The sequence below is a fragment of the Pavona decussata genome, unplaced genomic scaffold (assembly GCF_977016875.1).
Source record: "Pavona decussata unplaced genomic scaffold, jaPavDecu1.1 SCAFFOLD_27, whole genome shotgun sequence".
In the NCBI taxonomy this organism is placed as follows: Eukaryota; Metazoa; Cnidaria; class Anthozoa; order Scleractinia; family Agariciidae; genus Pavona; species Pavona decussata.
The window spans coordinates 744,909-769,215 of NW_028145450.1; the positions used below are offsets into that span (position 1 = coordinate 744,909).

At 38.5% G+C, this 24,307-nt stretch overlaps 1 protein-coding gene across 1 annotated transcript in view; it reads left to right on the plus strand.

The window, feature by feature from the left end:
• LOC146485204 (putative ubiquitin carboxyl-terminal hydrolase MINDY-4) overlaps positions 1 to 23,169 on the plus strand; it is a 32,582-nt gene extending 9,413 nt beyond the window's left edge. The window contains exons 7-23 of the mRNA XM_085103577.1: positions 1,423 to 1,479; positions 2,246 to 2,279; positions 3,213 to 3,285; positions 4,369 to 4,430; positions 5,572 to 5,688; positions 7,241 to 7,326; positions 8,427 to 8,528; positions 10,142 to 10,205; positions 11,111 to 11,176; positions 12,032 to 12,102; positions 13,578 to 13,641; positions 15,127 to 15,213; positions 16,456 to 16,530; positions 17,912 to 18,015; positions 19,296 to 19,372; positions 19,901 to 19,973; positions 21,196 to 23,169. Coding sequence (XP_084959703.1) covers positions 1,423 to 1,479; positions 2,246 to 2,279; positions 3,213 to 3,285; positions 4,369 to 4,430; positions 5,572 to 5,688; positions 7,241 to 7,326; positions 8,427 to 8,528; positions 10,142 to 10,205; positions 11,111 to 11,176; positions 12,032 to 12,102; positions 13,578 to 13,641; positions 15,127 to 15,213; positions 16,456 to 16,530; positions 17,912 to 18,015; positions 19,296 to 19,372; positions 19,901 to 19,973; positions 21,196 to 21,244 — 1,261 coding nt within the window. The 3' untranslated portion in view covers positions 21,245 to 23,169. The remainder of the gene's footprint in view (positions 1 to 1,422; positions 1,480 to 2,245; positions 2,280 to 3,212; positions 3,286 to 4,368; positions 4,431 to 5,571; positions 5,689 to 7,240; positions 7,327 to 8,426; positions 8,529 to 10,141; positions 10,206 to 11,110; positions 11,177 to 12,031; positions 12,103 to 13,577; positions 13,642 to 15,126; positions 15,214 to 16,455; positions 16,531 to 17,911; positions 18,016 to 19,295; positions 19,373 to 19,900; positions 19,974 to 21,195) is intronic.
• The last annotated feature ends 1,138 nt before the right edge of the window (positions 23,170 to 24,307 follow it).

Here is a 24,307-nt window from a genome sequence, read left to right on the forward strand (position 1 = left end):
GAGTCGGAGTCGAAGTCGTAAGCGGAGTCGTAAGAGCGCTTAATTGACCTAGTGAAAATCAAAAATCGGAGTCATAAGCGTGACGGAATCGAAGTCAGAAGAATCAGAACGTTTCCATTTTCTTCCGACTCCACTTACGACTCCGTCGCTTACGTTCCGGAATCAGAACGCTGTTTTCACTAGATCATAAGCTCTATGCTTCTGATTACGACTCCGACTCTGACTCCATCACTAGTGAAAACCAGCCTTTATCCTTTAATGCCTAATATCAAAGAAGAAATTCTCCTATCTTGTCTCCATACTTTTCTTATAAACGTACTGGGCAGAAGTTATTAAAATGTTAAGAAAATTCACCTTAATTTTCCTGGCCTCAGGGGTTGAATAAGCAAATTGATATTACAAGGAGAAATTTGATGCTGATCACTGGTAGCCAAAAGGCTTGAGCACACTGTGCAATGTTGCCAATCAGATGTTGCCAATCAGGTACCCACTGGGTCCCAGCTAGGCTCTTTTGGTTGGTCACCAGGAGAGAAATCAGGAATTGGAATTTTATTATACTGTAGGATTTTTGTGGTAAAACAATGCAAGTCTTTAAAGGGGCAGCCAATCAAAAATTTATTTAATATTTTTTTCGAATTCCCCAGAGTCTACTGCTGACATTTAATTAATTAATTTATTAATTTATTTTATTTATTTACTGTTGACCAAACAGCTTGAGGACTGTGGGTATGATATTGTGATGTTGCAGACAACAATTGCATGCAAAATAATTATTATTAAACACAAAGGTATAGGGTTACACAGTGTGGGCATCCTCAAATACCTCTCACTCTAGTTTGGAGTAATTTATTGAATTGATACAATATTGTGCACAACATTTTTGTACATGTTTGAAAGTTAAACCTTTCCAAATGCTACATGTAGTGTTGGGGACTTCGTTTAGTACTTACATGTAACAGTACATGCACAGTGCACAATGTATATACATCCTGGAGGAAAGTTCCAAATGCAAGCAACACAGTATGTGCATATTTATTTCAAAGAACTTTTAAGGGGGTTAGTTTTGGGAGGGCTAATATATTGGAAGGAAGTTTGCCTTCAAATAAAGACAACTTGAAACTATTAGTGAACAGCTTAAAACAGGTAACGCTTGGCTAACAGTCCATAGACTAACAGTATCTTTGGATGCCGATTAATTTTTCCAGAGGGATCTCTTTTTGTTGGAGATTTTGTGGGGCTACAGTGTAGTATGTTTATATTGTATATTGTTTATTATTATTATGATAAGATTCTACCTTTTATCTGCTTAGACAAAATTGGTGTATGGGAACATGTCTCTTTCTTTGTTTTTTTTTTTTGTATTATAATACATGTATCTTCAGTTTCATTTCATCAAATAAAGATTTCTTCTTTCATTTTCAGGGCAGAGGTTACTTCTGCAAAGCAACAGAGAAGAAGCGCACGTGAGAAAAGTTCAAGGTGAGCAGATAATCCTTAACCTTTTGAAGTTTACTCAAATAAATTTCACTGCAAGACTGAGGGTTCAAAGTTATTATTAAACTGCAAACCAGGAAGTATTAAATACAGAACTGTTCAGTGATTTATTCAAATTGATGCAACCAGAGTTAAGTTTTAATTAGTTAACCTACGACATCCTAAAAATACAGTAAGACATTTTTATTGCAAGATTTACTTTTTTTTTTTATTTCGACCAATTTATGAAAATTATATTGTATTGTTATTTTCTTTTCCTTTTTTTTGCTTTTGAAATTATTGGTGTACATATATCTTTTTGCTCCCACCCGATTCATTTAGCTTCGCTGCTTTTGGGTGGGAACTGTATTGTTGTACTTCAAATTTTTGTGAATATTATAAAAATTGATTGAAAATGATTGATTGAATGATCAAAATGATTGAAAATCCCATACAAATCCTTATATCCTGTATTTTTGCCCAAACTAATTATGCAGTTCAAGTCGTGTAACATGAAAACGCTAATATTTGGGTAGTGTTCTCTTATATTGAGCTTGGACTGCCTGTGGTAAGGAAGTACGGTAAGACATTCTTATTGCAAGATTTACTTTATTTCTTACTTCAACCAATTTGTAAAAATTATATTATATTGTAATTTTAAAAGAATTTCAACTTAGAGAACTGTAGGGTTAATTTCTATCTTTAGTGCACCTCCAATTTAAATACATGTACATGTATGATGTCTTTACAAGTTTGTCTTTCTCTTTGCCAGGAACCAACCTGTTTCAAATTCCAGGTCTCAGAAGGTACGTAAGTAATGCTATTATAATTGAATAGGCCATTTCCGAGATCTGGTGAGGCCAAGTGCAAAGTGTTTAACATGAAAATTAGTTTTGTTTGCACATGTAAAAACTTTGCACCTAGCTTTGCTTTCATATTGAGGCTCAAAGCAACTCGGAAATGGCCTATTAAGAATTGAAGACGGTGCCTATTTTTGTTACTGCACATACTTTGAGCGCATTTTGAGATACTGAGGTTTTTCTATGGGTGGCGCCTACTAATGCAGGGAAATCTTTGCGCGGTTTAAAAGTATACGGAGAAAGCAGAACTTAGCAAGTGCTCGTGTTATCCAAAAAGAAAATTAGTTACAACCATGCATTTTTCAGGGATGATAAAGCTTCAATTTGTAACAAAAAAAAAAAAAAGGAAAAGAAAAAAACGCTATACATTGCTAAATGTATTATTTTACTGCTTTTTGGAATAATTGTTGCGTAATTATCTCTCTCTAAAAAAAAAATGTGCCGTTTCCTCCAATTTTCTTTTTGGATTCCAGTAGCCCACACTAAGATCTGCTTTTCCCGCATAGTCATGAACCGCGCAAAAATACTTCTGTATTAGGAGGTACCGTCCTTAATAAATATTAATATAAAAACTCATTATCGCTGGCAGCATTAACGCTATTGTCGTAACGTGAATGATCCCAAACGTAACCTGACTCTCTGCCATTAGATGACCTGTACATACTGTACATTCAAAGACAAAATACATATCTATGTGACCCTCCACGGGTATTTGATGCTAAAGGTGATAAAATGCTCATAACACGCTTCCACTTAACAACAGAATGACTCTTTTCAGCATGGTGGAAAACAGTAACGGACGTCTTGGCACATTTCATAACTTCCCGTGGTGATATTTAAGCCATATCTTATTGTTTCCTTCATTTCTTTTGCTTATAGAGTAAAAATAACGATCTAGTGTTTGAAGATATTGATGATGACTTAGATCAAGACTTGGGACAGCTGTCATTAGGTACTGTAAAATTTGTACATTAGGGTTGTGTAAAACTGTACTAGTTTTAGTGGATAGTTCATAGGGTGTTTCATTATGCTTTCAAGGCTAGGGTTGGTCTTCAGAACTGATTTGAAGTTCTTTTCTTAGAGATAAGAAACTTTTAAAAATACTCCAGAGAATATCACACTACCCGTCCGCTGCATAGAATTAATGATATTGGAGAGTACTTTTGAATTCCCTTTGCTTTAGCTTCCCAGTTACACTCTTTTCTTTTTATAAGAATATTGTTTTTCCGGCCCAGGCTGAATGTTCTTGCCAATGGTAGGCTGAAAATATTCTTGTGAAAATTCTTGAATTTAATATAGCGTATGACATTTCCGTTTTGGAATATATTTGGGTATCAATTACCAGTGTTTGGTGTCCCGGGCCCAGTTGTTCAAAGCCTGATTAAGCTAATCCTGGATTACCGTGAACTTTCATTCAAGTTTAATTAAAAATTAATAAGCATTTTTCCAAAAGAATTTTGCCTTTCAGTTTTCACTGAGACTTTTCTTTACCTTTAGCTAAAAGTCAGCTTTTAAAAACATTTTTTACAAGCGAGATACAAACCTCGGTTAACTTTTAATCTGAGATTAGCGTTAATCGGCTTTCGAACAAACGGGCCCAGATCTGTATCATGAACTGTTATAAGCGTCGAAAATTTGGCTAGTGCAGGTTTTTATCGTTTTATTGGCTAGTTTTGCCGTTTAGAGAAAGGAAGAATTCTATACAGTTTAGTTAAAAACATGTAATTGTATTGTATTTACTTTTCAACACACACAAAAAATATACTCTTTCCAAAATCCCAGCCTCGGGTTTATTCTTAAAATATTCAGTTCCTAAAATTTCGCAAATTTTAGCCTTGATATTCTTATATGTGTATGGTACATGCCTTATGGGTTTGATTATTTTTCGAATGTAGACATATCATTTAATATGAATGCCTTTAATAGAGGCAGATGCAGACAGTTCAGTTAAATTGGTTAATTCAATGTATTAAATGGGGTATTCCTTATAGTAGTAAAGTAATGTTATTATAAAATGTCATGTTATATATTTTAGGTCCAAGGAAAATTGCACCAGTTGATGTTGAGAGTAAACCAATTTCTCTGGAGACAGCCATGGTAATTGCAGTTGCTTGATTGAAAAACATCAGTTACATGTAAATTTGGTTATAAATTTAATAATAATTATTTCAGAAATTGATTCAACTGAAACCTTCTCCTGTACACCTTCTCTTAACAATGGATTAAAATGCAGTAGAGAACTTTCCCTTTTCTCATGAGTATACTATTTGTTTCGCTTTCTTATAGACCCTTCTCCAAAATGGCGGCCGAAAATTCAAATAAGTTGAAATTAAAACACATACTAGCACTAGAAAGAGCACTTTTACTTTTATAGTAACCCTGCAAAGTTTCAGCGTATCAGGTGTAGTATCAGCTGAGAAAGTGTAAGTTGAAAAATGAAAAATTTACAGACGTTTGTATGACTGGGGGTATGACGTTACCCCCAGTCATACAAACGTCTGTAAATTTGTCAAATTTCATCTTACATTTCTTAAGCTGATAAAACATCTAATATACTGAAACTTTGCAAGGTCACTAAAGTAAAGGTGCTCTTTCCAGTGCTGGTATCAGTTTTTTCATTCAGTTTGATTTTAACTCATTGAACTCTGTTGCCGCCATTTTGGAGAAGGGTCTACTGTTGTTAACACACTATTTAAGACCTACCTTGTATGCATATTTTTAGTCTGATGATGGTATAGTTCGTACCGAAGTATAACTTGTTTCCAACTTAGTTTCGGTAATGTTTAAAACACGAGCAACAGTGTTTTATCAGGATTTAAAACCGCGAGGCGCAGCTGAGTGGTTTTAGACCCGATAAAACACGTGCTGTGAGTTTTTTGAACGGCTTCAAAAACATTCCTGGAAAAGGGTGTGTCAAGAGAGTTCATAACAATTGTATGCTTTTGTCAACGTTAGAAATTAGCATACGAGAAAAACATTAAACACCGCATACTAATAAGGAGGAGGTTTTATCGGATATAAAACCACTGCACGTGATGTTTTATCCACCATTTGATAGGTCAATGGGCTTATGAATTATTAACGAGTTTTTGAAATGTCATTTGTTGTCTAAATATGTTTACACAAAATGAACAATACTCGGAGTATATTTCATTCCCTATGTAATGAAATTATCAGCGGGTACTAAGTTATTTTGTCTTTGCTTAACGTTTAAAGTGCATTATGTATTGATCATCAGGGCTTGAAAAACCTTATATTTGGAAATCCCAAAGTGAGTTTTACACCGGAATGGAGAAACCAGAGCTTCTCCTTTTGCGACTTGTATGGATTGGAGTATGGCATTGTACAGCTTAAGGTAAGTTTTTATGTTGATGTATTAATTTAAAATAAAAACAATGATAGCAATGTTGAATGAATAACGTCAGTCAACATTACCATTAGGGAGCTTAAGCAACGACAACGCCGCAAAACAATAGGTTTAATGAGCAAAAACAATCACTCTGCACGTGCGTTTTACATTTTGGTACATTTCTTTGTCGTCCTCTGCAAAACAACAACGTGAAATGACCACGTTCAAGGTTTTGTGGAGAACGGAACGCACGAGTGAATTTTTCATGTTCTTTCTTAACTTGTACGCCACTCCTACCAATTTGGTTCCTGGATAGTTCGCCATTTTTGTTTAAGTTAAGCGAGTTGAAATAATCGCGAAGTAGCACAAATGAAATAGAGATATATTTTCGGGTGACGTTTTCGTTGCCGTTGCTGTCGTCGTTGCTTAAGCTCCCTATTGCTTGTTTTTATTTTATTAAAATTGTTTATCGAAACCTTCGTTATTAGGATGTAATAGTTATTATTAAAAACTGACTCATTGGATAACGAAGTTCCAGAGTAACGGTTTTGATTGGTGTAGCGGCTATGGTATCACCCTGCTAGCAGAGACTTTCTTTTGCTTGCTCGATTTTGGCGTCCTCAGTAAAGAAAAAGACAAAAGGAGGCTCTGCTCGCAGGGTGCCATGGTATATGAGCCATTATACCATGCCCCACAAATATGGGAAGGCCATAGGTTGAACTCTTTTGAATACCTTTCTGCAAAATTGTGTAATTCCCTTCCAGACAAAATACGAACTTGTACTGAAACCCACAAATTTAAGAGGGAAGTTGTAAATTGTAAATTTTAACATGTTAGCCCTATTAGTTAAGACTGTTAGATCTCTCGCATTCTAGTTCACATTTTATTTGTCTTCCTTTTTTGTTTGGTTTGGTACATGTATTTCAGCTACTCTCAGATTCCATGTGAAAATAATGTTTAAAACACGAGCAGCAGTGTTTTACCGGGTTTTCTCAAACTCATTAATAATTCATCAAGCCAAAACAAAGCAAATCACTACCGTGAAGGAGGTTTAGAAATGTGATCTTTAATATCATAAAATTTTGTGAACTTTTGCTTCGAATTTCTCCAAGAATTATCAATAGTTTGAGAAGCTATAATATCAAACACTCAAAAGAGGATTTCCTCCTATTTCCAAACACCTCGAAGTTGGTTAAAAAAAACTCGGCTACGCCTCGTTTTTCCATCCTACTTCTCGGTGTTTGGAAATCGGAGGAAACACTCTTCCTCGGGTTTGATCTATTACTAAAAACCACGAGGCGCGGCCGAGTGGTTTTGGACCCGATAAGACACGTGCTGCGAGTTTTTTGAACGGCTTCAAAAACATTCCTGGAAAAGCGTGTGTCAAGAGAGTGAACGTTGAAAATTAGCATACGAGAAAAACATTAAACACCGCATACTAATAAGGAGGTTGTCTTATCGGGTTTTAAAACCACTGCACGTGATGTTTTATCGACCATTTGATAGGTCAATTGGCTTATGAATTATTAATGAGTTTTTGAACACTGTTTCTTTTCAGGGTGGTCCGTGTGGAGTGCTGGCCGCTGTTCAAGGATTTGTGCTCAAGCATTTGTTATTTGGAGGAAAGAAAGGCGATGCTAAAAAGTATAATATTGATTAATTTCTGTGTGGTCATTGTGGGTTTTCTATACTGTACTGTGCAAATCCAAGAACTTGTTTATGTGTGGACGGGAAAGATCAATGATTTACGAAAAATGGACTGAAATCATGCGCTTTCAAAGATTTTCGTATTCACACACACAAAAAAAAAATGCTTAAGTTACTTGAAAAAGTGTACATGTGGGCGGTGTCTTTGTCAAGTGGGAAAGGCAGGGAGCGCTAGACTGTAGTAGGAATAGAAATCGCATGCGACAGAGGTAAGCAAAAGTTGTACCGTCTAAATCGGCCTTAAGAAGACTTATAAGGCCGATTTAGACGGTATAACTTTTGCTTACGACTGTCCCATGTGATTTCTAGAGCGCGCGCTGCTCACGTCATGCAAAAAGTCGCACACAACTCTCGTTATTCAGCATTGCCTATACCTATTTTAAAACATGCTTTAAAATCCTACGACATTTTTTGTGAAGCACACGACAGTCGTAAGCAAGTTGTAGGTTTGATTTACACGAAACAATTCGTGTCGTAGGCCTGTCGTAAGCTTGTCGCATGCGACAAAGTCGTACCGTGTAAATCGCCCTTAAGAAGACTTATCACATGTATAATGGAGTCGCTCTCAGGATGTTCAATCCAACACAGTGTTGGGTGTGGCTGGACAGGCCAATTCAGGAGTGGTAGTCCTTGCCGCATTGAGTGCAGGTGAAATCTAAAGGGCGATTTAGACGGTACGATTTTGCCTACGATTTGTCGCATGCGACACGCTTACGCCATGCCTACAATACGAATCGCGTCGTGTAAATCAACCTACAACATCCTTACGACAGACGCACACAACACGAAAAATGTCGTAGGATTTTAAAACATGTTTTAAAATCCTACGACAATCGTAGGTAAAGGCAATGTTGAGTGGCGAGAGTTGTGTACGATTTTTACATGACGTAAGCAGCGCGCGCTCTAGTAATCGCATGCGACAAATCGTAGACAAAATCGTACCGTCTAAATCGCCCTTAACGCTGGTCTGTCTATCTGACTTTGGGTCTTTCTCCTCAGCTAGTCTATACTGGCTCACTAATTTGATTTTTATCTAGGAAACTTCAGCCATCAGCACGGGAGAGGACCAAAGCTTTAGCATCTGCTATCACTGAGATACTATGGAGAGCTGGAGACAGCAAAGGCGCTACAGTGGCTTTGTGAGTTGACAAACAAAATTCACCTAATGCATATGACGCCCTTCATAGTAAATTATATACATGTTTTCTTTTTCGCGTTCCCTGGTTTCACAAGAACATTGAGGGTATATTTCTGAAACAAAAGAGGGCCTTCAAGTCTTTTCTGACACAACCTCTCATGATTTAAGCATCGCAGCGCAATACGATACTATGGGGGCATGAAAAGCATAGTTGCAAAACCTAGGGGTCAAATTCAAAGGGGAATAGCAAAAGCGACGGAATGTGTTTATCATAATGCAGAATTGACCTTATGACATTCGTAACATTCGACAGTTAAACACAGGGCTCTGTTCAGTCAGTATTCAATCTGACTTCCAATTAATAGTAAGCTCTCTAAAGTACACGAGAAACTAAGTTGGTTCTAAGAACAAGAGGAAAAGTGTGTTACATTAGGAAGGAGTCTGGAGACTTTCAAACCATTTGTTAACTGTAAATGCACAGCATCCTGGTTTGCACTGAAAAAATTCAGACGCAAAATGCCATCCAATTACAAGCCCAAGTCATCCTGAGGCCCGTTTCTCGAGAACTTACCGGGCCCGAAAAGTATCTGGTGATAAGTGTTTCTCAACAAAAGCTAATTTTTTTTTATTGGCTTTGAAAGCTAAATTTTTAAAAAAATCTTTATAATTCTATGTATATTGGCCATGTACCATGCCTGCAATCAGCGAAAAAGCAGTTTAAAAATATACTTATTGGGCTCGGTAAGTTATCGGTAATTTCGAGAAACGGGTCCATGAAACGCTCCTCGTTCAATGATGAGACAGCCCGCCGCCTCGTCTCCCCGAAAATAAAACAAAAAAGGCCATTGGAATAATTTAAGACCAGGGGTTGTATTTGAAAATTTACGGGCTATCAGGTAATCACGCTCATTGGCCGAAAGAAAATATCAAAAAAAAAAGTACGAATTCGATGCGATAAATAACGTTTCAAACGAGTCGAAAACGAGAACTCAACTCAACTGGCTTAGGTTATGCAAAAACCTAGCTTAAAGGCTGGTTTCCATATGATCGTCTGCGATCATATGGAAACTACTTCTGCGATCGTCTGCGATCCTGCGATCGTGATCGCAGACGATCGCAGAAGATAGAACCATGTTTTATCTAAAGGCTGGTTTCCAAATGATCGCAGATTACAGATCGCAAATAATCGCAATTGATCGCAGGAGATAGAACATGGTTCTATCTTCTGCGATCGTCTGCGATCACGTCATATGGAAACCAGCCTTTAGATAGAACATGGTTCTATCTTCTGCGATCACGATCGCAGGATCGCAGACGATCGCAGACCTTATTGCGATCTGCGATCCGCGATCATATGGAAACCAGCCTTAAGACGCGAAAAGGTGACGGAGAAACTAATTACATACTAAATGAGACGGTAAAGCTTGAATATGTGAAAGTATACAAAAGCAAACTAAATGTTACGAAATATGAACGGAAAAATAGGCGATGATGAGACGGAAAAGTGCGGACGCGAAGCTTAACGAAACAAAGGTTGCAAATTACTATTATCGGTCTAAAATCCAAAAGAAACATAAAAGTCTTTTGTCCATCCATGTTCAAAATTTGTTACAGACCGACGGGTGGTTCCAATGTTCTTGGAGCAGGAAGATACAAACCAGACCAGCTAACAGAGGCGGTAAGTATTTTAAAAATGCACACTCTTATTTTAAAGACCATCACTGGATATGTATGCACAGACCAAGGGAAGGGCAGCACGGAGAAATATTTGCCTCGTTGTCGTGGCATGCGGACCGCGCGCTTTGAGCTAGGTGCGTCGTGAACTCGAGCCCGATATTTTTCCGTTTGGTCCGACTTAACTCAGTCAATGGATATTTTAATTATATCTGTCAGTTAGTACGCGCGGTGTGATTGGTCAATAGACCGTATTCGTATTCTCGGTATTGAACTGGAACTAGCTTGCACACGAGGCTTATGCGGGGAAATCTTTTCACGTGCAAATAGTTTCTAATATATTCCCCCGCATGAGCCTCCATTGCAAGCTCGAACCAGTTCAATACCGAGAATACGATTATGGTCTATTTTGCGGGACGTATTTCACTGTACGGCCCGCGAAATTTGAAAGTTTAACCCCAGAGATCCAATAAATTTCTTACTGACCTCGTTTTCTCGGTCCGTAAATTTTTTTCCGTTGATTTATGGTCCAAGCGCGAACCGCGCAGGCCATAAATCAACGGGGAAACACTTGGTTAGTAAGAGGTATTTATTAATATACATGTATATGAGCAATTCGAAAGTGTTCAGTTATGTTTGACTCAGATGGTATAATTATTTGTATAACAACCAGCTATGCGTTTCCGACGCAAAATTGGCCTAACATAAATAAATTAATTAAACGAGGGTGACAGTGAACAGTCTGTTGCTACTAACGAACCTGTGGCCCTCAGATTCCAGATCGAATTGAAATTTGGAACCGAAATGTTGTTGTTTGAGGAGAATCCTTTCACAATTTGCCTTCTAGCATCTCAAAGGTTTCATATGAATGCTCAAATCTACATTGTTATTTTGTATTTTGTCTTTCAGCTTGTTTTATACACCTTCAGGTCATCAGAAAGTCTCCATAGCTTTGTCTCTCAGAATATAACGCAGGTATGGATAAGGACTTTTGAAAAGCAGACTGGTTTTTGTGCCAGCATAAACTTGTCTTTTTTGGAACGGGTTTGTACTTGGACGGGTGAAAACGGAGACTTTTAAACGCTGACATTATGAGTCGTTTTAGTGTGAGCGATTGCCAAAAGAGTGTTGAAGAGTTTGCGTTCTGATACCAAAACGCGTAAGTTTGGACTGGTGAAATCTGGACGTTAATCTTTTCTGGGTTTTTGCCAAGTGAAAACGGAGACTTTTCAAAACACACTTAATAGTGCCAACAGGACCTTAGACTGCAAAAAAGCCTCTATCTTTTATTTAGGCTCGTGGATGATTTAGACTCTAAGCGCATACACTGCAGCGCGATCTCCACGTTTTCAATTCGTCCCGTCCAAACTAAGACAATACGTTGCCTAAAGTCTCCACTTTTGACCCAGTCCGCATCTTACTCACTGAGGTCCACTTTGGTAGACTGAGGTACAGTCAAACCTGTATTCTGCTTCAGCACTTGGCTGGATCTTTGGAGAGCGCATTAGTAAACGCCGCTTGATACAAAAAAAATTTCGGCTAAAAGTGAATGAGTTTTAGCTTACTTTACCGAGTACAGTCAACTCTCGCCTGCGGACACCTCGCTAGTACAGACAACCCGATAACACGGACAGCAGCTAAATCCCGGAAAAAATAAATTACAGACGTTTGACTGAAATAAATTCCTGCTATTACGGACTCTTGTTATTAAGGACACTAACTCGCGGTCCCCAGGGTGTCCGCAATAAAGGGAGTTGACTGTAGTCAACGAGATTCAGCCAGATTCATGTTGTTGCTTCATCTAAGACTTCTTTTGCATTTTATTTCTAGTTTGAGTCTGACAGTAGCAGCGGATGCATTTTGCTGCTCTATTCTGTAATATTGTCGAGGTCAATTGAAACGTAAGTGTGAACTACAGTCGAACCTGTATTAAGCGAGACATTTCCAGAAATGCACGCTGACAAGATTCATCAACTCTATGATAGACATCACAAGGTGTCCCCTAACCATAATTCTGACTAAAACACATAATGCTGTCAAACATGAAGTCATATGGAAACGACAAAAAGGCCTGTTTTATATGAAGTACCCAAATTCAGGGTAAGGTGCATTTCAGGACATAAGTTCATCGCATCAAGCGGTCATCCTCTATTAAAGGGGCAGTATCACCAATTTTTAGTGTGCGTTTGAATAGCGAAAAAACATACCTGTATCGATGGAAGTGTTAAAATAATGGTTCAGTATTGTTAACAATTGCTCTATGAGTATACAGAAGCTAGTATTTGTTATCTTTCGCTGCGGATGGCTTGGATGGAAATGGATTACAACTTGAAAAAAACTGGCCAATTTTTTTAAGTTCTTCCTGTATGTTTTGGAGAAATTGCTAAAAACTGATTTCTATTTTTTTCTTCATTGGCGAAATCAGTTGATATTTTCCTCCCGGTGGTCTGCGAACAATTTCATTTAAAAGAATAGGTTCTATGTTAAACATTTTAGTAGCTTCGTTCAAATACAAAATTTCCGTGACAGTGTTCCGTTAACCATTCCCAAGGATGATCGCTTAATACAGGTTCGACTGTATCTGTGAAGCATTTGAATGCCACTATAAGTACTTTATACTGTGCTGTACGGTATCCCGTCCAGCCACAGGCTACCCAATCTTAAGCTGTGAGTCATGATCGTTTTGTGTGATAACGGTCACGGCGCAAATATAAGAGTTTGTATGGGAATATTGACGATCGGTTTTAGGAGGTACAAATATTGGAAAGTTCTTAATAAAAATGACATACCTTGCTACTAAGGTGTATTGCCTATTGTCTGTTTGTTACTTTGCGCTGATTTGAGGCCATTTTAGCAAGTTATCACTTCCTAGGTTTCCGACTCCTAAGAGAAACACACCTTAGAAGCAAGGTATCCAGTCATTTGCGCCGTGACCGCCATTACGCAAGATGATCATCGCTCACAGCTTGAGCTTGGGCTGCCTGTGGTCCAGCATGTTTTTTTTTTTGTTTTGTTTTGTTTTGCTTGTTTTTTTCAGCTAACGAGAAGACAAAAACAAAACCAATCGTGACTTGCTCGCACACTTTTCCCGCGCTTAACACCGGTTTCATGTATTTACTAACAATTCTGATTGGCTCATTACGGTTCTCGATTGGAAAGCGCTCCTCTCTGGTGCTGTTTCATATGATTCACCAGGTGGCTCATAGTGTTATTGTTTGGAGACTAAACCCATAAATGTAACCACCTTCAGTGAAAGCTATTCCTCAGCACTGTCATGCAGCGCTTTTTGTTTTCTGTTTTGATTTTAATCGTTGTCATTTCAAAGTGGATTTCCAACAAATGAGTGATTAAAATGTTCCGTACGTGTTTATTTTAGATTGAGATCAGACATGGATGAACCAAAAGCCAACCTGATGGGTGCCCATGGCTACTGCACACAGGTTTGTCTTCTGGTGTCACTTGGATAGTGACACGCTCTCCGCTCGTAGTAAAACTACTGCATATTGGTTTTAACAGTTCCTACTTCATAAGCTTAAAGGGGAAGTATCACGAAAATTTGATGTCATTTCAAAACCCAAAAATGTTTTTCTGGCAACAGAAACAAAGTAATAACTGTCTAGTTTTGTTATAAATTGTCACCCCAGTGCAATAAAACTGTCGATTAGTGCCTCTGATCAGAGACAGAGTAGGTCGGAATAGATTGAACTTGAAAAATGTTAGGCTAATGTTTTTCAAGTTTTCGTATTTTTGTTTCCAAAGTGCGCTAGAACAGAGTACGAGTTGTTCCTTTCAAGAATTGAGTTGATTTCTCTCCTCTCGTTGTTCTAGAATTATTTTGTAGCAAACTGAAGGTCTTATTTCACCATTTTTAACAAAAGAGGTCAAAAACCCCATGATACTTCCCCTTTAATTTAAAATATTTTTGCTTTGTGCAAGTGGTGCATCTTAGCGGTCCGTATAGGAAAATTCGGACCGCTCAGGGAGCCAATTAGAATGCTTCTTTTCAGCGCAGACCAGTTCACCGATATCATAAATCAGGAGATGTAGGGCATTTTACCGTCTTTCGACCATGTGAAGGCGCGGTGGTGTGGTGGTTAGAACGTCGGACTTTCGATCAGGCGGTCGGCAGATTCGAGGCTGAGTTGGTCTCTTCACTGCTGTGTTGTTTCCTTAGACAAGAAACTTCCTCCACATTGTCTCTCTTCACCCAGGTGTATAAATGGGTATCGGCAACATACTGCTGGGGGTAACCCTGCGATGAACTAGCATCCCATCCAGGGAGGAGGAGCAATATTCCCAGTAGCTTCATACTACAGAAACCGGCTAAACGCCGGCCGTTTGGGCCACTTAGGCTCGTTGTGCGACTTTACCTTTACCTTAGGACCATAGAACACCAAAGTTACAGTTCACATATCGCAATTCATCCTCCAAGACAACCGAAAGAGAATTCTCCTCTCTACCAAAGACTCTCTACTTGTGTATTTCGTGACTACATTGGAGTTGCTCGCCATATCTCAACTCATCGTGTACAGTAAAGTAGAGTACAGTAATGTAGAGTTCTTCACCGTCATCCGTTCGCTAAACACGCTCTTTTTCTTTTTCAAACCTTTCCAAATAATTTTCTCTTCCACCGAAATAATTTTCTCTTCCATCGTAAGCAGTGCCCAACTCGAAAGCAGCATGCTCCTTTGGGCACTGCTCACACTAAACCAAAGAAATTTATCCTAATTCTTTTTAATCCTCCTTTGTAATATAAAAGTTTATTGTTTTTTATGTATTGTACTGAATCTCGTTGTACGTGTGAAAAATAAAATTGAATTGTATTATGAATTGAGTAACGGCAGGAACGATATGGTTCTATGGCGAGTGAAAGGTAAGGAACTTCCTGTTAAATAATGCTGACCTCTTGTCGTTTTCTCTCTTAGGAAATGGTAAATTTATTAATCACTGGGAAGGCCGTCTCTAACACATTTGATAACATTATGGAGGTTGATACAGGAGGAGCGGAAAAGGTAGCATTGATTTGAGAAATAATCTTGAAACAATCCAAATTGATTTACAGTCAAACTGATGTTCCTTTTTCGTGCAACTTAGCAAACTTCCGTCGCAACTCTAGTATTCATTTTGATGGACACTTTGCTTAGAGCAATTGCAAGCGCCCCCAATAACCCGTCAGAAAGAGGTTGGATATCTTATCGTGTTTACACAATGCAACACTTACTTCAAACTTAACCGTACAAAAAAAACAAAAACAAGACAAAAAACACGTTAAAATCAGAACATGTGAGCCTCGAACCCGGGTCACACTAACGACGCCAATATGTACCTGCCAAGAACGGTGCTTTTCAACTTCTTTACATGGAGTTACCCATGGCAATAAATGACAGCTAACCGTTTTCAAATCAGTGCTTAGGGCTCAATGGTGTAGATCCAGTGCCAGTCTCTTTACGTGAAAGAGTACTACATTGTGTAAACATCGTAAAGTATCCAACCTCCCGACAGTCCACCGTTTGCTAAAAAATGGCGGCTGTACATTTTACCACAATACCATGCGAACCTCACACATTCAATATGCACGCGGAAAGCCATATTGTTTTTCCCTGTACTGCTTTTTAAACTTTCTGTGCGTTTTTAGGGTTTTCGTACGCTACGAATTATGGGTAAATGTTCCAGTCGACATTTCTTTCGCCGGCTCCACGAGAAAAGTTGATGTTAAAAGAATGTAATCCTGGGAGCCATTCGATCACACGGCCCTTGTGATAATATACCAAAATGAAATGGTTCAAGCTATATGACCACACGGCCCTTGTGATAATATACCAAATGGTTCATCTATTTGAAGCAGTCCAAAGGAATGCCTTCCCCTCTCCCGGAGTACCAAACAATTAATATTCTCAAATAGAAGAAAGATCCTCGCAGTTACTATGCAACTTAAGCAGTTGCGAAAAGAAAGCCTGAAAAAAATTCAGGCTTGAACGGGATTCGAACCCGTGAGCTTTGCGATGCCGGTGCAGTGCTCTACCAACTGAGCTATCAAGCCAACTGGGAGCTGGTCATATTGTGAGTTCGTAATATACCCGTGTAGGATGAACATATAAATGTAGATATATGAAACATAATGTTTGATCTTTCATCCGCAGTTCACAATATATGTTTCATATATTTACATTTAATTCATTTTCTACAACTCTCTCCACCCCTGACGATGCCACACGGTAGGAAGAAAATTCATTTCCTGTCAAATATTTCTTTAGAATGTCTTTAAAGGATTAGAAAAACAAAGTGACATTGGACTTCTGTCGTTATTCGAGCACTACAAATCATGTGAGGTAAGTAATAATGCAAGAGCTTCTTGCTTGTTTTCCTGTGCAATGTGAAAAAATTGTTTTCAACCCTAATTACCACATTTTGAACGTAAGGAAGTTATCTTAAATTTTACAATAACTGTCCAAATTCCCGCGCGCTGATTGGCTCGTAGCTATTGTCTATAGGAGTACAGACAATAAAAATGACGTCAGATGTAACGCGCGCGCTTTCTCAACGAAAAAAATAGCCAATTCCGCTCGTACTTTTTAATTGTTATTGTAAAAAACAACTCGACGGCAGTTTTCTATGGTCTATACTCTTATAGACCATAAAATGACGCCATTAAATGTCCAAAACTTGGCAGTGAAACCACTCGCCTGCGGCTCGTGGTTCCACTTGAGTTTTGAACATTTTTTGACGTCATTTTCTGGTCTATGAGAATATAGACCATAAAAAACTGCAGTCGATTTGTTAATTCGACCTCCATAATGTGAACCGATTCCAGGAGTAATATTGTTGAGCACGCCGATGGCGTAGGCAAACTCGACCTGAAACCTATGCACATGACTTGAGCACAAAAAAAAATCTTACTAACGAACCTGTTTTTTCACATTTAAAGCACATAGCAGTCTTTCGAGCGAATTAGGTGTTCCATTTAAGATTGTAGATTCCTTCGTGCGTCAATTTGTTCGTTGTATATCTGCGTACATTACCACTGGCAATGTTAAAAAACAATTGGTTCATCACCGTTCATGCATTAGAGGCTGTGCGTTTATAAAGTTATGATACACTTGGGAAGTTTGGAGAGCACTCAAGAAGCTAAAGTTCCTGTACTCTTATGCTTTTCGTCTTCTCTCCAAACTTCCCGCGTGCAAAATAACTCAATATACGCGCGCTTAAACATTTGAATGAGTTTTAACTCACTCAGATGTTAAAAAATTGAACTGCATGAAAAACTGATACCAGCATTGGAAAGAGCACATTTACTTTAGTAACCCTGCAAAGTTTCAGCATATTAGGTGTTATATCAGCTCAGGAAATGTAAGATGAAATTTGACAAATATACAGACGTTTGTATTACCCCCAGTCATACAAACGTCTGTAAATTTGTCATTTTTCAACTTACATTTTCTCAGCTGATATCACACCTGATATGCTGAAACTTTGCCGGGTTACTAAAGTAAAAGTGCTCTTTCTAGTGCTGCATACGTTTTTAATTTTAACTTATTTGAATTTTCGGCCGCCATTTTGGAGAAGGGTCTATGGAGTGGTTATCAAAGGTGACAGTGTTATATCTAGAAATTATAAAATATGAATTACTCAACCCAAATCCGATGACTGACCTCGCTGAAGCGACGAAGGAAACAGTCATTTCACGTGTTGTTATTTCAACCTCGGTGACAGGTTGGTGTGAATTTCAAGACTCCCAAGTTTCCTATCTGGGTGATTTGCAGTGAGAGCCACTTCAGCATCTTGTTTGCTGTTGACCGAAATCTTTTGAACGATTGGTGAGTTACAGCTTTTTCTGGTATGACTGACTACCGGATTGACTGACTGACTGACTGACAGATTGAATAACTAAATGACTGACTGACTGACTGACTGACTGACAGATTGAATAACTAAATGACTGACTGACTGACTGACTGACTGACTGACTGACTGGCGGATTGAATAACTAAATGATTGAGTGATTGGCTGACTGACTGACGGATTGAATAACTAATTATTGACTGACTCACCAACTGGCTGACTGACTGACTGACTGACTGACTGACTGACTGACTGACTGACTGACCGACAGGCTAATTGAATAGCTGACTGACTGGTGTGGATTGAATTGCTTAATGACTGATTGACTGACTGTCTGATTAACTTGTTTGCTGGCTGGCTGGCTGGCCGACTGGCTACTGAACAGACTGACTGACTGACTGACTGACTGACTGAATGTACTTTCTGGCTTACCAACTAACTGATTGCCTGGTTAAGGTTACCGTATACCTTTAGAGGTGTCTCGCGTCCACACAATGTAGCGTGTCCGGTTTAGACTGTAGATACCTAAACCCCTATATCAAATTAAAGCTTCTAGAGCTGGCTATCAAATTATACCGTCCAAGAATTTTAAAATAAAATGAATTGTCGAATTTTTAGTACTGTTTCCTCGAATCCATTTTTTTACTTGGAGGACACACTTTAAAGAGCTAAAACTCAAAGGGAATTTGTTTGTTTGCCTTTAAATTTGGACAGTACCTAGTTTAACATATAGACAACAAAAACGTGTCTGCTATTTTTTTTCTTTCGAAATATTTTTTCTCCTAGAGCGATTTTGGTACGATCACTCCACATTTTTTTTTTGTCCTATTTTGAAAATGTTCTGTAACTTTTCACTGCGATTGTAAATGGCAAAACGCAGACACGTTTTTTAGCGCTTTGGGCCCAGAAACTGAGGAGCAAATTAAATTAGCGAAAAACAAAATTCGCTTTGAGTTGTGGCTCGCATTTAGAGGTCGTGAAAAATTCAATTCAATTCAATTCATTTTATTTTATTTCAAAGTTCTTGGTATAGTTTGATAGGCAGATCTATAAGCTTTAATTTATTATGGGGGTTTAGGTATCTACAGTTTAAACTGGACGCGCTACATCGCTTGGACGCAAGGAACCTCTGAAGGTATACGGTAACCTTAACTTGCTGAGGGATTGACTGCGTGATCCACTCATAAAGAGATAGATTGTTAAATGTTCGATTAAAACCAACGTTCTATTTTTCATTCGTTCCTTTCTCGTGTAGGAGGTTAGAAAAGAAGTTTGACCTGTATTACTATGATGGCCTGGCACGGCAGGATGAAGAGCTAAGACTGACAGTGGGTAAGGATGCTTAGAATCCTTTGCTCTTTAACAAGACAAGGTTGAGATTTCTCCAGTAGTTGCACGAAGTGCGATAGACAAACGTACTATGGGACCCCTTAGTGTTTTCAAACGATATCAGGCAGAACGGTTACGTACTGATTATATTCAATATTCTCTCATCTTATCTTTGTAAATTCGCATCATGATTCAGCCACCTTTCCTTCCTATGTCCGAAAAATATGATCGTCCGGGTGACTTAAGTCCTAGGAAGGACTGTTTGAGGTCCATCATTAGAGTCAGTCCCCGGATGTTCAAGGAACGGATAACTTTACTCAGTGGGTAAAGTGTATTAGTTGGATTAAACTGTTTGATAAGAATCAAACTTCGTTCAACATCATCCAAGATCGTGCAACATGGTGGCCAAACGAGTGCAACATGTTGGATGATGTTGCATCAACTTGTTTCATCCTTTTGGCTGGGCCTTTAAGCCCAGACGTTATTCGCTGAACAGACTGTAGAATGTTATCACCGTTTCCTTGATCCCAGATACAACGAAAGAGTGTCCGGAGTACAAAGATAATGATCTTGTTCCTCCCCTGGAGCACTGCATTAGAACAAGGCAAGTACAGTATTTAAGAATGCGCTCTAGTTATCCAAGTAACTTGGCTCCAGCGTAGAGTACAGAAGAGCCTGTTAAATGGCCGCATCATCGAGGCCCTTTCACAAGACTTGATTGATTCCAATTATCAGTGTTCATAGTTCTATGATTAATTTTACTGTTGGAGAAAGGTTGACTCAAAGTTGACCGAGTTTCATCCTTCTTATCTAACATCCGAAATGTTTCTTAAACCTAAAAAAAAGTTAATGTAATTTATTTACCCACGAAGCACCAAAGAACTCTCGGATCTCGTTCAAAGGTGTCCGTGCGTTCCAGGTCGAATTGGAATTTGGAATGTTGGTTTTTGTGGAGGGATGAAAACCGGAGAACCCAGAGAAAAACCCTCGGAGCAAGGACGAGAACCAACAACAAACTCAACCCACATATGACGCAGATCCCGGGAAACGAACCCGGGTCACATTGGTGGGAAGCGAGTGCTCTCACCACTGCGCCATCCCTTCTCCCCCTTAAACTTGCTCGAACGTCAAAAACAACTATTATTCTAACGGCTTACAATTTAAAAGGGCATTTTTGAAATATCCTCGATTTATGCAAATTGCGAACTTTTCGACTATGTGTACTTTATTTTATCCGTTTTTAAACACAAATATCTTGAAATCGCAGCCACCTTGCCTAAGCTCAATGTGTGCTTAGAATGTTTTGCTATGTTTTCTTGAGATTTCAACGAAAAATGCGGCAATAACTTAAAGTAACCCTTGAAAATTGATCCTTTGTTTACTTGAAAACCCTCTTACAGGTTTTTTTTGCTAATTTTGCCCACAAGCTAGTTATCTAGGTTGAGTAGTTCAAATCCTAAAAGTTGTCGTTGGTAAGTACAGGTATCTGACTAGATTTCTAGATAGTCGACGTTTTTTAAAATGAATGGCTTTGCGTTACCGTTACTATGGTAAAAGCTTTTACTTGAAAACCAAAGAAAAAGATTTGATGAGGTTTGAAAAGGTGGGGTAGTATGGAAGAAATCGAAACATGCCTTTTATGCAAAATTTTAATTTGAAGAAATCCACCCCAAGGTCAGAAAAATTGTTGCGAGCCTCCTTAATTTCCCTTATCCCCTCAATGGAGGTGACGTAGAAATTTATATTCGTGAAAGCAGTTTTTAAGTCTGTGGTTCGGTTGTACGTTTTTTCTGAAATTTTATTTTGTTATTTGTGGCTCTCCACAGATGGAAAAACGCTGTCATAGACTGGAATGGTTCAGAACCCATCTTGTGATATTCACTTTCTCAGCTGAATCTCCACAGTCTTCTAAAACGATTAGGGAGCTTAAGCAGCGACAACATCACGAAACAATAGGTTTAATGAGGAAAAACAATCGCTCTGCATGTGCGTTTTACATTTTGGTACATTTCTTTGCCGTCCTCTGCAAAACAACAACGTGAAATGACCAAAAATAAAGGTTTTGTGTAGAACGTGAACGCACGACGGTGAATTTTTCATTTTCTTTCTTAACTTGTTCGCCACTCCTACCAATTTGGTTCCTGGATAGTTCGCCATTTTTGTAAAAGTTGAGCGAGTTGAAATAACCGCGAAGAAGCACAAATTAAATAAAGTGATATTTCCAGGTGAAGATTTCATTGCCGTTGCCGTCGTCGTTGCTCAAGCTCCCTATTATCTTGAAGCCAACAGGATCACTGGAAAGCGCCAAGCATGCCCAGTAGTTTTCATTTGAATGATAGACTTCAGGCCCCAGTTGTTCAAAGAGCGGGTAACTTTATCAACTGGAAAAGTCCTGTCGCTATCCTGCGGAGCAAATGTACTCTAACCAACGCTTTTGACAAGTTTTCCACACAATCCCATACTTAAATTTGACGTATGGTTCTACTCTATTCACAAACTATAGGACTATCGGGAAAATCTTGCACACATTTAACCCAGTGGATAATTTATCCGCTCTTTAAACAACTGGGGCCAGGATCTTACCCTCTCTTTAGATTTTGATCCAAAAGGCTAAATAAATGAACAATCTCCAGCGCTTCCACAGATTTTTTTTATAAATCGAGCCGATTCTCGTCCGCTCACTCGTTTTCTTTGTCAAATTTAGCTAAATCGGCCCGATTAATCGGTTTTTGTCAGTTAGGCTTGAACAAGCAAGTCACAAACAATTTGTACATTAGTTGTAAATAGTTGTAGAAAGTTAGCTGGATCGAACCAATCTGCAATCATGCAGCACCGAAAGACAGGATTGATCATTTCAAGAATTTATTCCACAGCCACCGAAGTTTTATACACTTTTTTCCCTTCTTGTTTTTTATAAGAACGTTGAGGCTGAGTCAGTTAAGAACATTTTCATTTTGATCAAAAGTTTTTAAAATGAACAGTATAAATAAAGATAAGATAATACAGTCGAACCTCTTTATTACGGACACTAAGGGGATAGGGATAAGCGTCCGCATTATAGAGGTGTCCGGTTTAGAGAGGTAGGCTTTATATTGATTTCAGTCTCTCGGGAACCAAGTGAACTGTCCGTAAAAGAGAGGTGTCGGTATTAAAGAGTTGTCCGTAAGGAGAGGTTCCACTGTAGATGTTAAACGTTAGTCTCTAATGTCCAATTAACCCAAATGATAAATGGACAGATATTGCTCTTTGATAAGTCTCAAATTGCCAAAAACGTTCAGCCTCAGCCCCAAAAGTAGACGTTCTTATAAAAAAAAAATAGTGTAGTTCACATAACCACAAAGCGAGAGGTCAATGGAAATCTGCCAATCCAAACTCTCGGATGGGCAAAATTTCCCGAGCTTTTACCCTTCACTATGACACAAGAGGATAAAAGTTCCCTTAAGTTTACTTCTTGGAGGTAAAGGATTCGTTATTTATGAATAAGTTATTCGTTTATTCATTCAGCGCGCGTGCATCCTAATTTTATTCCTATTGGCGTCATCATGGTACATTTCTCAACATACGCAGGGCCGTGCGTCCATCCGATGGCGTGTGCAAGTCAGATGGTGAAGCTTGCGCGCGCTGTGTTATAAAAAACTTTTTACAGAGAGACAACACCATAAAAAATGTATATTTATAAGAACTTGTCGAAGTTTAATGAAACGTTAAGATTAAACCGATATGAGAAACCACTTTCACCTTTTTTTTTTTTTGTACAGAGAATTTGTAATTAATCAGGAACAAAACCTGTTTTCTAGGAATCATTTACTTTATTTTCACTTTGTTATAAAAGAATTGGTTCATACCTCTAGTTGTGCGTATATCGAGTTATGGATGCACTTGGGAAGCTTGGAGAGCACTCAAGAAGCTAGAGTTGCTCTCGGCTAGGCCTTGAGCAACTCTTACGCTTCTCTCGTGCTCTCCAAACTTCCCGCGTGCATCCATAACGCAATATACGCACGCTAAGCATGAAGCAATTCTTAAATATTATAAGGGCGAGTTCCACAGGTCAAAAGGATGAATCGATTTTCCCGTTACTGTTTAACAAGATCATATTAAAAGATCAAATGAAAGAGTAACTGAGAAGTTCTTTGGTTTTTGGTTTGAGGTACAACTTTTCGAAGAAAATTGCTCACGATTTGGGACTTGTTGGAGTACGACGTAATAGAAAAAAAATTAGCCCTTAAACTGCTAAGCCCGGATTTATTTGAGCTTTGGGGGTACGCAAATTATACCAATTGTTACGTCATCATTTTTTGGTAATGTTAGATGCTTAGACGGTGGAGTCCAAAAGTGATGACGTCACAAAAACTTAATGAAATTTAACAAATCGAAAGTGGTTTAGCGTTGTCTGCACTCTTATCGACAACGATATTCGTCATCACAGTTCCACAACAAATTTTGACCACTGTGATGACGAATATCGTTGTCGATAAGAGTGCAGACAACGCTAAACCACATCCGATTTGTTTTTTACCACAATATCAACGTCAAACTGAAAAAAAAAATTTTACACCAGCTGTCGAAATTTTTGCGCGCTGATTGACGCGAGCAGCGTTGTCTACACTCTTATCGACAACGGAAAATTAGCCAATCAGATTGCGAGATTAGAAACAATTATGGTGAAAAATGATATTTGCTAAGATATTCTGGAAAAGCATAAAAAATGCCTGCTTGCCAAAAATCAGCGTCTTGTTGCAATGCAATTTGGAGATGAGATACAGCATCTCAGCCCCAAATTGAGTTAAAAGCGATAATACACGATAATCGTATCTAATTTTTAGGACACTTGAATGTTATTTCTACTTTTCAAACTAAAATTTAGAATTTAGACGTTTCCAACAATGTAACGTCAAAGTTTGTCAGAGTGGAGGCTCCCTGTAATAAATCCCATCATTT